General features: G+C 45.9%; 2 protein-coding genes across 6 annotated transcripts in view; both read right to left on the bottom strand.

Annotated features, from left to right (window-relative positions):
* Positions 1-3,887, bottom strand: part of LOC310705792 (uncharacterized protein) — a gene marked incomplete at its 5' end in the record, with an annotated part of 36,115 nt that extends 32,228 nt beyond the window's left edge. The window contains 2 exons of the mRNA XM_083500614.1: positions 1,615-3,301; positions 3,884-3,887. Of these exons, the coding sequence (XP_083356740.1) occupies positions 1,689-3,301; positions 3,884-3,887 (1,617 nt within the window). The 3' untranslated portion in view covers positions 1,615-1,688. The remainder of the gene's footprint in view (positions 1-1,614; positions 3,302-3,883) is intronic.
* The window catches only part of LOC310705066 (uncharacterized protein), a 137,372-nt gene that overhangs the window by 107,816 nt on the left and 12,829 nt on the right, over positions 1-16,727 (bottom strand). The gene's annotated exons all lie outside the window — the stretch shown is intronic.

The raw sequence follows: 16,727 nt of genomic DNA, 5'->3' as shown, positions 1-16,727 counted from the left end.
AAGGAACTAAGTTCCCGCAGGAAGAGTGCTCGCCTCCTGGCCAGGAGAGGCGAGACTTTTGAGGATCAGGGCCGCCCTATGCCTCGGGACATATAAAAGCCAGCCAGCCCCAGTCCCAAGTTGCGGGAGCAACGTTGGTAGTTGACAGTCCCTGCCCTGCACACAGCTTCAACTTTAAGGGACTGCCTTCATATTGCTTCATCGACCACGGACTGGACTTAGACCTTGCCTCTTGATTAACCCCCGGGACCAGCACACCGGGACTTCCACCCAACCAAAGAGTCCCCAAACCTTACCACCATCCCAGATACGGACTTCCTGTTAGCCAGATTCGCCCTATCACTATCTGTCCTGCACATCAGCTAGCCATCACCCTTAGCTGACAGCTTGAGACAGAAATCCTTGGTATCCTGCAGATAACGCAACACCCTCTTGATACCATTCCAGGCACTCACACTCGGGTTTGTAGCTTCCCTGCTGAGCAGATTGGTAGCAAAAGCAATGTCCGGTCTGCTCCACTGGGACAGATACAACAGACTACCCAGAGCTGACTGAAAAATCTCAGCATCTTTGAACTCAGCGCATTCTACTTGCTATGTTTCACATAACTTGTCTCCATGGGTGTCCTGACCCCTGCATTCAGACATCCTGAACTTCTCAAGCAGTGATGCTGACTTGAATAAAATATTGGTGGGGGGGCCAGGTAAGGCCCTCGTTGCACAATCAATCACATGATACATGCACATCATTTGAATGGCAATGCCTATAATGGCAGTGATTTTTTTAAAAAAGTAATATTTTGAGCCCGTAGTTCAATTTCCAGCAGCTCCCCTTGCCCCAGAGAACACTTCTAGCATTCCATCTCCCCTACTTGTGTCCATTTGGTATCATCCTTTCCAGGTTTTTTCCTGTCCATTGTGTTTGTCTTTCATTTGTTCTCCTACGTGTGTTGCCAGTAGAAGCCACAATTCTGTGGGTACTCTAGGTGGTGCAGAAAACACCTAGAAGCTCCTTAGAGGTTCAAGGGCCAATAAACTTCAGTTTTGTGATCTATAAATTTCATTTAGCTAGCAGAGGGTGTCACAGGGCCAGCCTACCTTCCCTTTAGAGCAAACATGGGTCTCCAGCTGTTTTTGGACTACAACTCCCATCATCCCTAGCTAGCAGGACTAATGGGAAGGGATAACGGAAACTGTAGTCCAGGAGCTGCTGGGAGCCAAAGTTTGGGAAACCCTGCTTCAAAGCAACTTTTGCGTTTGGCCTGCAAATATGGGACCTGTCCACTTTTGTATTTTCTTGTATTTTGATTTTCTTGTGACCTTTGTACCTTATTTATTTATTTATTTATTGAGGGAAAATTCAAAGAGAAATTGTACGGCAAGTTGTGGAAGAATAAAAGGTTGTGTTTGGGGGGGAAAACCCTGGGGCGTGGCCCCCTCAAATATTCTATTGGGGGACAAAGACCTCATGGGCTTTAAGAGTTGGTGCCTAGTCCCTACACCCACAGGTCTCAGGAATGTTACAACATAAAAACACAAGATAAAAACACAAAACCGATGTTAATCAGCCAAAGGTGGAGATTTGTCTGGTTCCTAAAGATGTTTAATGGTTTTTCCGACCTTTGTATAGATTCTTTGATGGAAAGTGAGATTGGAGCTCCTCCAGAAGCTCTTTCCACATTCCACACACTAATATGTTTTCTCCCCTGTATGAATTCTTTGATGCGAAGTGAGATTGGAGCTTTCAGTGAAGCTCTTTCCACATTCCACACACTGATAGGGCTTCTCCCCAGTATGAATTCTTTGATGCGAAGTGAGAGAGAAGCTCTGACTGAAGCTCTTTCCACATTCCACACACTGATAGGGTTTCTCCCCTGAATGAATTCTCTGATGCTTAGTGAGATCCGAGTTCGTACTGAAGCTCTTTCCACATTCCACACACTGATAGGGTTTCTCCCCTGTATGAATTCTCTGATGGAAAGTGAGACTGTAGCTGTGACTGAAGCCCTTTCCACATTCCACACACTGATAGGGTTTCTCCCCTGTATGAATTCTTTGATGGGAAGTGAGATCAGCGCTCTGACTGAAGCTCTTTCCACATTCCACACACTGATAGGGTTTCTCCCCTGTATGAATTCTTTGATGGGAAGTGAGATTGTGGCTGTGACTGAAGCTCTTTCCACATTCCACACACTGATAGGGTTTCTCCCCTGTATGAATTCTTCTATGGGAAGTGAGAGAGGAGCTATCAGTGAAGCTCTTTCCACATTCCACACACTGATAGGGTTTCTCCCCAGTATGAATTCTTTGATGGGAAGTGAGTTGGTCCTTCGTCCTTAAACTCTTTCCACATTCCACACACTGATAGGGTTTCTCCCCTGTATGAATTCTTTGATGCAAAGTGAGATTGGAGCTCTGACTGAAGCTCTTTCCACATTCCACACACTGATAGGGTTTCTCCCCTGTATGAATTCTTTGATGGGAAGTGAGATTGTGGCTGTGACGGAAGCTCTTTCCACATTCCACACACTGATAGGGTTTCTCCCCTGTATGAATTCTTTGATGCGAAGTGAGAGAGGAGCTTTCAGTGAAGCTCTTTCCACATTCCACACACTGATAGGGTTTCTCCCCTGTATGAATTCTTTGATGCGAAGTGAGATAGGAACTCTTACTGAAGCTCTTTCCACATTCCACACACTGATAGGGGTTCTCCCCAGTATGAATTCTTTGATGGGAAGTGAGTTTGGAGCTATGAACGAAGCTCTTTCCACATTCCACACACTGATAGGGTTTCTCCCCAGTATGAATTCTTTGATGCGAAGTGAGAGTGGAGCTTTCAGTGAAGCTCTTTCCACATTCCACACACTGATAGGGTTTCTCCCCAGTATGAATTCTTTGATGGGAAGTGAGAGAGGAGCTCTTCCTGAAGCTCTTTCCACATTCCACACACTGATAGGGTTTCTCCCCTGTATGAATTCTTTGATGGGAAGTGAGAGAGGAGCTTGTACTGAAGCTATTTCCACATTCCACACACTGATAGGGTTTCTCCCCAGTATGAATTCTTTGATGGGAAGTGAGAGAGGAGCTGTGACTGAAGCTCTTTCCACATTCCACACACTTATAGGGTTTCTCCCCAGTATGAATTCTTTGATGCGAAGTGAGTTTGGAGCTATAAGTGAAGCTCTTTCCACATTCTACACACTGATAGGGTTTCTCCCCAGTATGAATTCTTTGATGGGAAGTGTGTTTGGAGCTCTTACTGAAGCTCTTTCCACGTTCCGCAAACTGATAGGGTTTCTCCCCTGTATGAATTCTCTGATGGGAAGTGAGATCGGTGCTCCTACTGAAGCTCTTTCCACATACCACGCACTGATAGGGTTTCTCCCCTGTATGAATTCTCTGATGCTTAGTGAGATCCGAGCTCGTACTGAAGCTCTTTCCACATTCCACACACTGATAGAGTTTCTTTCTAAGGATATTTTGTTGATGGGAAGTGGAATGGGAGCGCTGACTGCAGCTTTCTCCACACTCCAAATTTTCACGTGGCTTCTCCTCTCTGGGGATTTTATCGTGGTCACCTTTGTTCTTGGTTTCATCACAATCTGCAATGGAGACAAAAAGGGATTAGAGCCTCAAGAACAAATGGAGAAGAAATTAAGGGAGTTCAGTGTGTGTTTCTCACCTTTGTTGTTTGTCAATAACCAACATATTTATTATCATATTTTGTTGAGTTGTTGACTGCTGCTTTGTTTGTTATAGAGTAGCGGCCAAAATTGTGGAAGACTTTTGCAGAAAAGTGTATTTCACAGGTTTGATGGCTCATAACACTGCTTCTTTTGGAGTAATATCATACAATTATGTATCAACGGAAATTGTTCATTTACCCATATTCTATCTAATGTTATAGCCAAATAACCAGAAAAAGGAAGCACAACTTGCTTAGGTTGACTCTGTGTCTTTTTTTGGTTGGTTTTTTTGTGTTCTTGTAAAACATAATAAAATTATAGAAATGGCACAAAGAGTTGACTGGTCATCCAGAAAGCGATGTAAAATTGTACTGTTTAATGAACAATGCTACAGTTATGAAGAAACTGATGAAAGATAAGGAAAAACTTAACCAGACTGGCCATTATATATTTTTGAAGAGGTATCAGGAGACTTAGTCACTATAAAATCAGACCGGTAAAGGCAGGGAAAGGTGCACAAAGGCAAGTAACGATGGACGAGTGGAGAGACTGTCCCTACATGACAGAAGAAAATCATCTGGGTGTATACAAGATGACATGGCGCAATTTAATGTGAAGTTGAGTGCAAGGACTGGTCAAAATGTTATAATTCTAAGGAATAAGCCATTGTCATCACACAAGCAAAGGTTGAAAAGATTAAACCCATGTTAACTGGACAGCAGAACAATGGAACAGTGTTATTTGGAGCAATGAGACCCAAATCTCATTGTTTGGTAGTGATGGCATAACATACACGAGGAGAAGAATCAGATAAGATTTACATCCACTTGCATTACACCGACCACGAAACACTCAGATATTGTGTTGATCTGGGGTTGTATGGCAGCAAAAGGTGTGGACAAAATTTACATCATTAATGGGGATGTAAATGCCCTAAAATGCATAAATGAAAGACTTGCGCGCAAACTGAAGAAGAAGAAGAGTTTGGATTTGATATCCCGCCTTTCACTCCCCTTCAGGAGTCTCAAAGCGGCTAACATTCTCCCTTCCCTTCCTCCCCCACAACAAACACTCTGTGAGGTGAGTGGGGCTGAGAGCCTTCACAGAAGTGTGACTGGCCCAAGGTCACCCAGCAGCTGCATGTGGAGGAGCGGAGACACGAACCCGGTTTCCCAGATTACGTGACTACCGCTCCTAACCACTACACCACACTGAAGCGTTCCTCAGGTGATCTTTTCCCAGATGCTGAAGCACATTGTCAGGGCACTGCCCTCGGTTAGAGAGGGAGAGAGGAAAAGCCAAATGGATTACAGAGAGCCTCCGGGGATCGTGGGAAGCAGCTCCTCTTCAACGGAGGAGAATAAAGACGCCTCCAGTGCAGCGGCGCTGCAGGAGTCGGAAGAGGTAAGACAGTGCCAGGACAACTTGCCTGGGCAAAGTGGGGAGGAGAGGGGTCCTCTGTTACCCACACCCTCCTTGCGCAGAAAGCATCTGCGCAGAGAGGGGAGGCGCAAACTGGGAGTCAAGAAGCTGCTTTGCTGGGGAAAGTTTAGGAACCGCCCACTCACGGATTCTGCCAACGACTGAGCCAGCCACGGGAGAGTGGCGCTCCGAACAGGTAAGGTTTATTTTGGCAGCAAAAGCAAGGCTTCACAGCTAAGCAGGGAGATATTTGCCTGCTTGCTCTCGAGCAACCCCTTGGAAACATTACACACACAAACATATATATATTCTATTTTATACTTCAACAGGATTCCGCTCCATGTCATGTTGCTGCTGTGTGCAAAAGGTGCTTTCAAGATAAAGATATTTCACTGCCGGAATGGCCTGGGAATAGCCCAAACTTTAACCCAATCAGAAATCTATGGAGCCGACTAAAGAAACTTGTTAGTCAGAAGCAACCCAGCAATAAAGTCCAATTAACAGAGGCAATAATTTAATCTTGGTTTCACTTTATTACAGCTGCAGTACTAAAAACTTGGTTCATATCATGGGAAGGCATTGTAAGGCCTTAATTAAAGCTAAAGGTTGCCAATGGTTAGGACTGCTGTTCTAATAAATACTCCTTCATAAAAGTTCTTTCATTACATTCTTCATTAGATTATCCTTCATTGATATATAATTTTATGGTATTACTCCACACAAAAGTGGTGTTATGAGCCATCAAACCTCAGAAATACACTTTTCAGAAAAGGTTTCCACAATTTTGGCCACTAGGAGAAGTTCACTTTAAAGTTAATGTTCTATTTATATGGGATCAGACTATTATTTATGTTTCATGTTTATATATGTGTTGGAAGCCGCCCAGAGTGGCTTGGGCAACCCAGCCAAATGGGCAGGGTATAAATAAAAAACATTATTATTACTAGAGTGTTACATTGATTTAAGAACAGTCCTGTTCTGGAAAAGATTAAGTTTGTAAACCATCTTCATCATCATCATCATCATCATCATCATCACTGCTACTACTACCTGAGATTCAATAAGTCTAGCTCTTCTCTGGGATGAATTTTGTTTGGCCCAACCATGGCATCCCCTCCATCTCCATTGTCAGTCATTTCTTTCATAGAATCATAGAGTTGGAAGAGACCACAAGGGCCATCAAGTCCAACCCCCTGCCAAGCAGGAAACACCATCAGAGCACTCCTGACATATGGTTGTCAAGCCTCTGCTTAAAGACCTCCAAAGAAGGAGACTCCACCACACTCCTTGGCAGCAAATTCCACTGTCGAACAGCTCTTACTGTCAGGAAGTTCTTCCTAATGTTTTTGATCAACCCAAGACTGACAGGAGCAAATACAAAACCAGAAAACCTGAAGCTACGTATGTGGTGTCCGGTACGTTTCCACAGCTCTCTGGGATGAATTTTGTTTGGCCCAACCATAGCATCCCCTCCATCTCCATTGTCAGTTGTTTCTTTGGTCAACCCAAGACTGACAGGAGCAAAAACAAAAACAGAAAACCTGAAGCTCCACATTTCCTGGACTTGTAGCAGAGCGGCACAGCGAGTGCTGCTTGTGTGTGAGAGCTTGCAGAACTCAGAGTCCAATACACTGCTGTTCCTCTAAATAAGAAAGCTTTATTGTATGTACAGCAAGATAAACCATCGGAAGATGCAGACGTTGCGTCTTCCATGTCTCAGCAGAAAACGAAAGTCAGAAAGAACGAAGAAACAGCTTTCCTGGATGTTGAGAAAGCTCCTCCCCAGATGCAGGACATTCTGAGCTGTTAACCCTGTAAGCTCTAAAGCTCACAACTTATTTTTCCTAACAATTCTGAAGCTGACATTGAAGATGGCCTGGGCAGTTCAGAGCAGCCTGATCGTGGTAGAAAAAGGAATAATTTGAGGAAGATTGTTCAAAGAAAAAACTGTAACTTACTGTTTATTGTGGGGGTGTTAGGTTCCCAGGTGTTATAGGGGGCACTGTTGAGCTCTGTGAAAATATATGAGGTTGGTTCCATAGAGGTATGTTTTGAATTTCCAGGCTGATAGGACGATCCCACAGGGAGCCTTACCAAGAGAGGCCACGATCCCACGAGTCTCCTCCATGACGTCCTTATGCAGAGCTCTCTGGTCAGGATCCAGGAACGCCCACTCCTCGTCCGTGAAACGAATGGTGACATCTTCCAAGCAGACTGGACCCTAAAAGAAAAAGGGAAATGTCCTCCTCTGAGACAGCAGAAATATGATCTGCTACACAATGCTCTGTTGTTTCCTTCCTGTAAATAATAATAATAATAATAATAATAATAATAATAATAATAATAATAATTTATTTAGACCCCGCCCATCTGGCTGGGTTGTGGTGTTGTTTCAATAGGATTGCTTGCTGCACATTTTATTTATGGATGCTTATTTTATTCTGCCTTTTAATTATGGGTATCCGTCTTTGTGCAAATAGGTGGAACTCCACCTTGTGGTTTTCAAGTCACTCTGCCTACGCAAGCATTCCAGTTTCCCCGATGGAAGGATCCACTTTCTCCTCTCCTTGTGAGTTGTTCTGGGAAGGTTCCCTCCCAATGCCCTAGGGCCAAATTCAAGGGGTTCATGGGGGCATGGAGAGGGGGAGGGGAGGAATGGGGGCAGGCTCCATTTTCCAGCGGATGGCGCTGGTTAGGTGAATCCAGGCCACTATTTGTTCTCATTTGTCCACTGCTTAGAAACCAATTTTTGCATTCAGTGATCAGTCTAGAAATAAGATAAGCCTATTTTGGATGGCCCCCTTCATGGATCACTGCCTTGCCATGGCGAAGGGGCTTGAATATCTCAGAAAAGCTATGAGCTATGCGGTGCAGGGCCACCCAAGATGGACAGGTCATAGTGGAGAGTTTTGACCAAACATGGTCCACATGGAGCAGGAACCGGTAAGCCACTCCAGTATCCCTGCCAAGAAAACTCCATGGACAAAGACAACAGGCATATAAAAGTTATGACGCTGGAAGATGAGCCCCTCAGGTCAGAAGGCGTCCAACATGCTACTGAGGAAGAGCGGAGGACAAGTACAGGTAGATTCAGAGCTGATGAAGCGGCTGGGCCAAAGCCGAAAGGACGCTCAGTTGCGGATATGCATGGAAGCAAAAGGAAAGTCCAATGCTGTAAAGAAAAATATTGCATAGGAACCTGGAATGTAAGAACCATGAACCTTGGTAAGTTGGATGTGGTCAAAAATGAGATGGCAAGAATAAATATTGACATCCTGGGCATCAGTGAACTAAAATGGATGGGAATGGGCGAATTCAGTTCGGATGACCATCACATCTTCTACTGTGAGCAAGAATCCTGTAAAAGAAATGGAGTGACTCTAACAAAAGAGTGGCGAAAGCTGTACTAGGATGCAATCTCAAAAATGATAGAATGATCTCGATACGAATACAAGGCAGACCTTTTAACATCACAGTAATCCAAGTTTCTGCACCAACCACTGGTGCTGAAGAAACTGAAATTCACCAATTCTATGAAGGCTTACAACACCTTATAGAAATGACACCAAAGAGGGATGAGAGCTAGCAGGGAAGAAGTGAGAGCTAGCAGGGAAGAAGTTGAAGAAGGAGCAAAAAGGGTTTTCTCTTGTGTGTTTGTGTTTCTTTGTGGCTGATTAGCTGTTCTCCCTGTGCAAAGGTCAGAGGGGGCAGGGTTTCTGTTGAGGAAGGGGATTAGCTGTGGGAGGAACTTATCAGAGCTAGCAGGGAAGAAGTTGAAGAAGGAGCAAAAAGGGTTTTCTCTTGTGTGTTTGTGTTTCTTTGTGGCTGATTAGCTGTTCTCCCTGTGCAAAGGTCAGAGGGGGCAGGGTTTCTGTTGAGGAAGGGGATTAGCTGTGGGAGGAGCTTATCAGAGCTAGCAGGGAAGAAGTTGAAAAAGGAGCAAAAAGGGTTTTCTCTTGTGTGTTTGTGTTTCTTTGTGGCTGATTAGCTGTTCTCCCTGGGCAAAGGTCAGAGGGGGCAGGGTTTCTGTTGAGGAAGGGGATTAGCTGTGGGAGGAGCTTATCAGAGCTAGCAGGGAAGAAGTTGAAGAAGGAGCAAAAAGGGTTTTCTCTTGTGTGTTTGTGTTTCTTTGTGGCTGATTAGCTGTTCTCCCTGTGCAAAGGTCAGAGGGGGCAGGGTTTCTGTTGAGGAAGGGGATTAGCTGTGGGAGGAGCTTATCAGAGCTAGCAGGGAAGAAGTTGAAGAAGGAGCAAAAAGGGTTTTCTCTTGTGTGTTTGTGTTTCTTTGTGGCTGATTAGCTGTTCTCCCTGTGCAAAGGTCAGAGGGGGCAGGGTTTCTGTTGAGGAAGGGGATTAGCTGTGGGAGGAGCTTATCAGAGCTAGCAGGGAAGAAGTTGAAGAAGGAGCAAAAAGGGTTTTCTCTTGTGTGTTTGTGTTTCTTTGTGGCTGATTAGCTGTTCTCCCTGTGCAAAGGTCAGAGGGGGCAGGGTTTCTGTTGAGGAAGGGGATTAGCTGTGGGAGGAGCTTATCAGAGCTAGCAGGGAAGAAGTTGAAGAAGGAGCAAAAAGGGTTTTCTCTTGTGTGTTTGTGTTTCTTTGTGGCTGATTAGCTGTTCTCCCTGTGCAAAGGTCAGAGGGGGCAGGGTTTCTGTTGAGGAAGGGGATTAGCTGTGGGAGGAGCTTATCAGAGCTAGCAGGGAAGAAGTTGAAGAAGGAGCAAAAAGGGTTTTCTCTTGTGTGTTTGTGTTTCTTTGTGGCTGATTAGCTGTTCTCCCTGGGCAAAGGTCAGAGGGGGCAGGGTTTCTGTTGAGGAAGGGGATTAGCTGTGGGAGGAGCTTATCAGAGCTAGCAGGGAAGAAGTTGAAGAAGGAGCAAAAAGGGTTTTCTCTTGTGTGTTTGTGTTTCTTTGTGGCTGATTAGCTGTTCTCCCTGGGCAAAGGTCAGAGGGGGCAGGGTTTCTGTTGAGGAAGGGGATTAGCTGTGGGAGGAGCTTATCAGAGCTAGCAGGGAAGAAGTTGAAGAAGGAGCAAAAAGGGTTTTCTCTTGTGTGTTTGTGTTTCTTTGTGGCTGATTAGCTGTTCTCCCTGGGCAAAGGTCAGAGGGGGCAGGGTTTCTGTTGAGGAAGGGGATTAGCTGTGGGAGGAGCTTATCAGAGCTAGCAGGGAAGAAGTTGAAGAAGGAGCAAAAAGGGTTTTCTCTTGTGTGTTTGTGTTTCTTTGTGGCTGATTAGCTGTTCTCCCTGGGCAAAGGTCAGAGGGGGCAGGGTTTCTGTTGAGGAAGGGGATTAGCTGTGGGAGGAGCTTGTCAGAGCTAGCAGGGAAGAAGTTGAAGAAGGAGCAAAAAGGGTTTTCTCTTGTGTGTTTGTGTTTCTTTGTGGCTGATTAGCTGTTCTCCCTGTGCAAAGGTCAGAGGGGGCAGGGTTTCTGTTGAGGAAGGGGATTAGCTGTGGGAGGAGCTTATCAGAGCTAGCAGGAAAGAAGTTGAAGAAGGAGCAAAAAGGGTTTTCTCTTGTGTGTTTGTGTTTCTTTGTGGCTGATTAGCTGTTCTCCCTGGGCAAAGGTCAGAGGGGGCAGGGTTTCTGTTGAGGAAGGGGATTAGCTGTGGGAGGAGCTTATCAGAGCTAGCAGGGAAGAAGTTGAAGAAGGAGCAAAAAGGGTTTTCTCTTGTGTGTTTGTGTTTCTTTGTGGCTGATTAGCTGTTCTCCCTGGGCAAAGGTCAGAGGGGGCAGGGTTTCTGTTGAGGAAGGGGATTAGCTGTGGGAGGAGCTTATCAGAGCTAGCAGGGAAGAAGTTGAAGAAGGAGCAAAAAGGGTTTTCTCTTGTGTGTTTGTGTTTCTTTGTGGCTGATTAGCTGTTCTCCCTGGGCAAAGGTCAGAGGGGGCAGGGTTTCTGTTGAGGAAGGGGATTAGCTGTGGGAGGAGCTTATCAGAGCTAGCAGGGAAGAAGTTGAAGAAGGAGCAAAAAGGGTTTTCTCTTGTGTGTTTGTGTTTCTTTGTGGCTGATTAGCTGTTCTCCCTGGGCAAAGGTCAGAGGGGGCAGGGTTTCTGTTGAGGAAGGGGATTAGCTGTGGGAGGAGCTTATCAGAGCTAGCAGGGAAGAAGTTGAAGAAGGAGCAAAAAGGGTTTTCTCTTGTGTGTTTGTGTTTCTTTTTGGCTGATTAGCTGTTCTCCCTGTGCAAAGGTCAGAGGGGGCAGGGTTTCTGTTGAGGAAGGGGATTAGCTGTGGGAGGAGCTTGTCAGAGCTAGCAGGGAAGAAGTTGAAGAAGGAGCAAAAAGGGTTTTCTCTTGTGTGTTTGTGTTTCTTTGTGGCTGATTAGCTGTTCTCCCTGTGCAAAGGTCAGAGGGGGCAGGGTTTCTGTTGAGGAAGGGGATTAGCTGTGGGAGGAGCTTATCAGAGCTAGCAGGAAAGAAGTTGAAGAAGGTGCAAAAAGGGTTTTCTCTTGTGTGTTTGTGTTTCTTTGTGGCTGATTAGCTGTTCTCCCTGTGCAAAGGTCAGAGGGGGCAGGGTTTCTGTTGAGGAAGGGGATTAGCTGTGGGAGGAGCTTATCAGAGCTAGCAGGGAAGAAGTTGAAGAAGGAGCAAAAAGGGTTTTCTCTTGTGTGTTTGTGTTTGTGGCTGATTAGCTGTTCTCCCTGTGCAAAGGTCAGAGGGGGCAGGGTTTCTGTTGAGGAAGGGGATTAGCTGTGGGAGGAGCTTATCAGAGCTAGCAGGGAAGAAGTTGAAGAAGGAGCAAAAAGGGTTTTCTCTTGTGTGTTTGTGTTTCTTTGTGGCTGATTAGCTGTTCTCCCTGGGCAAAGGTCAGAGGGGGCAGGGTTTCTGTTGAGGAAGGGGATTAGCTGTGGGAGGAGCTTATCAGAGCTAGCAGGGAAGAAGTTGAAGAAGGAGCAAGAAGGGTTTTCTCTTGTGTGTTTGTGTTTCTTTGTGGCTGATTAGCTGTTCTCCCTGTGCAAAGGTCAGAGGGGGCAGGGTTTCTGTTGAGGAAGGGGATTAGCTGTGGGAGGAGCTTATCAGAGCTAGCAGGGAAGAAGTTGAAGAAGGAGCAAAAAGGGTTTTCTCTTGTGTGTTTGTGTTTCTTTGTGGCTGATTAGCTGTTCTCCCTGTGCAAAGGTCAGAGGGGGCAGGGTTTCTGTTGAGGAAGGGGATTAGCTGTGGGAGGAGCTTATCAGAGCTAGCAGGGAAGAAGTTGAAGAAGGAGCAAAAAGGGTTTTCTCTTGTGTGTTTGTGTTTCTTTGTGGCTGATTAGCTGTTCTCCCTGGGCAAAGGTCAGAGGGGGCAGGGTTTCTGTTGAGGAAGGGGATTAGCTGTGGGAGGAGCTTATCAGAGCTAGCAGGGAAGAAGTTGAAGAAGGAGCAAAAAGGGTTTTCTCTTGTGTGTTTGTGTTTCTTTGTGGCTGATTAGCTGTTCTCCCTGGGCAAAGGTCAGAGGGGGCAGGGTTTCTGTTGAGGAAGGGGATTAGCTGTGGGAGGAGCTTATCAGAGCTAGCAGGGAAGAAGTTGAAGAAGGAGCAAAAAGGGTTTTCTCTTGTGTGTTTGTGTTTCTTTGTGGCTGATTAGCTGTTCTCCCTGGGCAAAGGTCAGAGGGGGCAGGGTTTCTGTTGAGGAAGGGGATTAGCTGTGGGAGGAGCTTATCAGAGCTAGCAGGGAAGAAGTTGAAGAAGGAGCAAAAAGGGTTTTCTCTTGTGTGTTTGTGTTTCTTTGTGGCTGATTAGCTGTTCTCCCTGGGCAAAGGTCAGAGGGGGCAGGGTTTCTGTTGAGGAAGGGGATTAGCTGTGGGAGGAGCTTATCAGAGCTAGCAGGAAAGAAGTTGAAGAAGGAGCAAAAAGGGTTTTCTCTTGTGTGTTTGTGTTTCTTTGTGGCTGAAGTTGAAGAAGGAGCAAAAAGGGGTTTTTCTCTTTGTGGTGTTTGTGTTTCTTTGGTGGCTGATTTAGCTGTTCTCCCAGAGGATGAAGTTGAAGAAGGAGCAAAAAGGGTTTTCTCTTGTGTGTTTGTGTTTCTTTGTGGCTGATTAGCTGTTCTCCCTGGGCAAAGGTCAGAGGGGGCAGGGTTTCTGTTGAGGAAGGGGATTAGCTGTGGGAGGAGCTTATCAGAGCTAGCAGGGAAGAAGTTGAAGAAGGAGCAAAAAGGGTTTTCTCTTGTGTGTTTGTGTTTCTTTGTGGCTGATTAGCTGTTCTCCCTGGGCAAAGGTCAGAGGGGGCAGGGTTTCTGTTGAGGAAGGGGATTAGCTGTGGGAGGAGCTTATCAGAGCTAGCAGGGAAGAAGTTGAAGAAGGAGCAAAAAGGGTTTTCTCTTGTGTGTTTGTGTTTCTTTGTGGCTGATTAGCTGTTCTCCCTGGGCAAAGGTCAGAGGGGGCAGGGTTTCTGTTGAGGAAGGGGATTAGCTGTGGGAGGAGCTTATCAGAGCTAGCAGGGAAGAAGTTGAAGAAGGAGCAAAAAGGGTTTTCTCTTGTGTGTTTGTGTTTCTTTGTGGCTGATTAGCTGTTCTCCCTGGGCAAAGGTCAGAGGGGGCAGGGTTTCTGTTGAGGAAGGGGATTAGCTGTGGGAGGAGCTTATCAGAGCTAGCAGGGAAGAAGTTGAAGAAGGAGCAAAAAGGGTTTTCTCTTGTGTGTTTGTGTTTCTTTGTGGCTGATTAGCTGTTCTCCCTGGGCAAAGGTCAGAGGGGGCAGGGTTTCTGTTGAGGAAGGGGATTAGCTGTGGGAGGAGCTTATCAGAGCTAGCAGGGAAGAAGTTGAAGAAGGAGCAAAAAGGGTTTTCTCTTGTGTGTTTGTGTTTCTTTGTGGCTGATTAGCTGTTCTCCCTGGGCAAAGGTCAGAGGGGGCAGGGTTTCTGTTGAGGAAGGGGATTAGCTGTGGGAGGAGCTTATCAGAGCTAGCAGGGAAGAAGTTGAAGAAGGAGCAAAAAGGGTTTTCTCTTGTGTGTTTGTGTTTCTTTGTGGCTGATTAGCTGTTCTCCCTGGGCAAAGGTCAGAGGGGGCAGGGTTTCTGTTGAGGAAGGGGATTAGCTGTGGGAGGAGCTTATCAGAGCTAGCAGGGAAGAAGTTGAAGAAGGAGCAAAAAGGGTTTTCTCTTGTGTGTTTGTGTTTCTTTGTGGCTGATTAGCTGTTCTCCCTGGGCAAAGGTCAGAGGGGGCAGGGTTTCTGTTGAGGAAGGGGATTAGCTGTGGGAGGAGCTTATCAGAGCTAGCAGGGAAGAAGTTGAAGAAGGAGCAAAAAGGGTTTTCTCTTGTGTGTTTGTGTTTCTTTGTGGCTGATTAGCTGTTCTCCCTGGGCAAAGGTCAGAGGGGGCAGGGTTTCTGTTGAGGAAGGGGATTAGCTGTGGGAGGAGCTTATCAGAGCTAGCAGGGAAGAAGTTGAAGAAGGAGCAAAAAGGGTTTTCTCTTGTGTGTTTGTGTTTCTTTGTGGCTGATTAGCTGTTCTCCCTGGGCAAAGGTCAGAGGGGGCAGGGTTTCTGTTGAGGAAGGGGATTAGCTGTGGGAGGAGCTTATCAGAGCTAGCGCAAAGCATGGGAAATAAACAAGATGAGCTTGAGCTCTTGGTACAGCAAACTAAATATGACATAATAGGCATCACTGAAACCTGGTGGGATAAGTCCCACGATTGGAATGTAACAATGGGGGGATACAATCTATTTCAGAGAAACAGACCAGACAAGAAAGAAGGAGGAGTGGCGTTATATGTCAGGGATGTGTATACCTGTGAAGAGATCCAAGATTTAGAACCTCAAAGCCAAAGTGAGAGCATTTGGGTCAAAATTAAGGGAGAGAAGAATAACAGGGACCTCATTGTGGGAGTTTACTATAGATCCCCAAGCCAAACGGAGGACATAGATGATGCCTTCCTGGAACAGATGGCCAAGCACGCAAAAGGAAGGGAGATAGTAGTAATGGGGGACTTCAATTACCCGGATATTTGTTGGATGTCAAGCTCAGCCAAGAGCATAAGGTCAAACAGATTCCTCACTGGCCTTGCAGACAACTTCATTGTCCAGAAAGTGGGAGAAGCAACAAGAGGAACAGCCATTTTAGATCTGGTCCTAACCAATGTTGATGATCTGGTTAGTGGGGTAGAAGTGGAAGGATCATTAGGCGCGAGTGATCATGCTCTTCTGATGTTTACTATACAGTGGAAAGGAGCAGCCAAGCATACTAGGACTCAATTTCTTGACTTTAAGAAAGCCGACTTCATGACTTCCGGTCGGTGCCAGCGCTTAATGGCGGTCCTCTCTCCGAGCTCCGGAGAAGGACTGCTCCGCAAGTTCGGGTCTTACCCGCTACGGCGAGCGGGGGACCCTTAAAATCTCAGGCGCTGAAGCCTGAGAGCAAGGAGATTCGGTGGGCACCTTTGCGCCCCCCGGTACTGTGAAAGAGCCTTTTTAAAGGCTCCGGAGCGGCATCGGGAGTGAGCGCGGTGCTGAGAGTCGTTACCCAGCCTGCGGAGTGAAGCCGCGTCGCCATAAGCGGAGAGCGCCGATTTCTTCCTGAAAGGAAAACCTGGACTGAATTCCCGTGAGTAAGAGCAGAAAAAGAATCGGGACCCTTTAAAATTTAAAAAATTTGGCTGAAAACGGGAGGGAATAAAATAAGGAAGTCTGCCCCCCCGGACTGCAGAAACTTAAAGCAACGAAAGACCCCGCTGCAGTTACAAGAAACTTAGTTGCGAACTGTCAACCCTGAGCTGTCAAAAGTATCTCTTCCCCCCTGATCGGAGGAGAAGGGGGAGAAAAAAGACAATTTTGCGAAGATACTTTTAATTTAAAGGAAACAAAGTTTTCCACTGCCCTGATCCCCTGGTGACAACCTGCCAGGAGTTAACACCGGGAAAATTGTCCTTTAAAATGGGTATGAAGCGGATATAGACTACATTTTGAATGATGAACGAATTTTAAGACTTGAACGGGACTTTGTTATAGATATTTTAATTAACTAAATTTACCTGGAGAAAAAGTCTTAAATAACTTTAATGGCGGACTTCTGATTCTTCACAACTGGCTTTCTGTTTCTTTGTCTCCTTCAACCTGGACATTATTAATTGCTCCCTCTGGAGGACTAAGAGGGAAAAAACTGTGAAGTAACTGGCTGACAGTGGAATTTTCCATCACAAGTTTTTCCTGTGAGAACGGCCTTGGGATATGAGTGGCACGGCAGAAGAGATAAGAACCAGATCTAAGGCTAAAGTGACACAAAAGAAAAGAGGCTCAATCTCTGGCAATACAGTGCCTGCACCGGAAAGTGCGACAACAGCATCAATGGAATCTATGACACAGGCACTGCTTAAAATAAATCAATCCCTAGAGGCCTTAACAAAGCAATCTACAGAAAACTCAAAGAAATTGACAGAACTCACAGCAAGACTGGACTTGAACACCACGTCAGTGGCAACTAATACAGAATCCATAAATAGGCTGATTCAGGAATCTACAGAAACTAAGAAAATTGCAGAGAGTGCAAGATCCATTGCTGAGGAGACACAGGGAAAACTTGCACCGATAGAGAAAAAGGTGAATGAGCATGAAGCGGCCCTCTCCTTACTGGAGCTACAACGGAAAGAACGGAATTTGAAATTAAGACAGGTTCCAGAGAATGAAAAGGACAACCTGAAGGAATTTCTCACAGAGGCAATTTTAGAAAATTG

This window comes from Podarcis liolepis (genome assembly GCF_965112155.1).
Source record: "Podarcis liolepis genome assembly, chromosome: 4".
NCBI classification, from domain to species: Eukaryota; Metazoa; Chordata; class Lepidosauria; order Squamata; family Lacertidae; genus Podarcis; species Podarcis liolepis.
The sequence above is the reverse complement of the archived record's forward strand: the minus strand, read 5'-3'. Positions and strand labels throughout refer to the sequence as shown.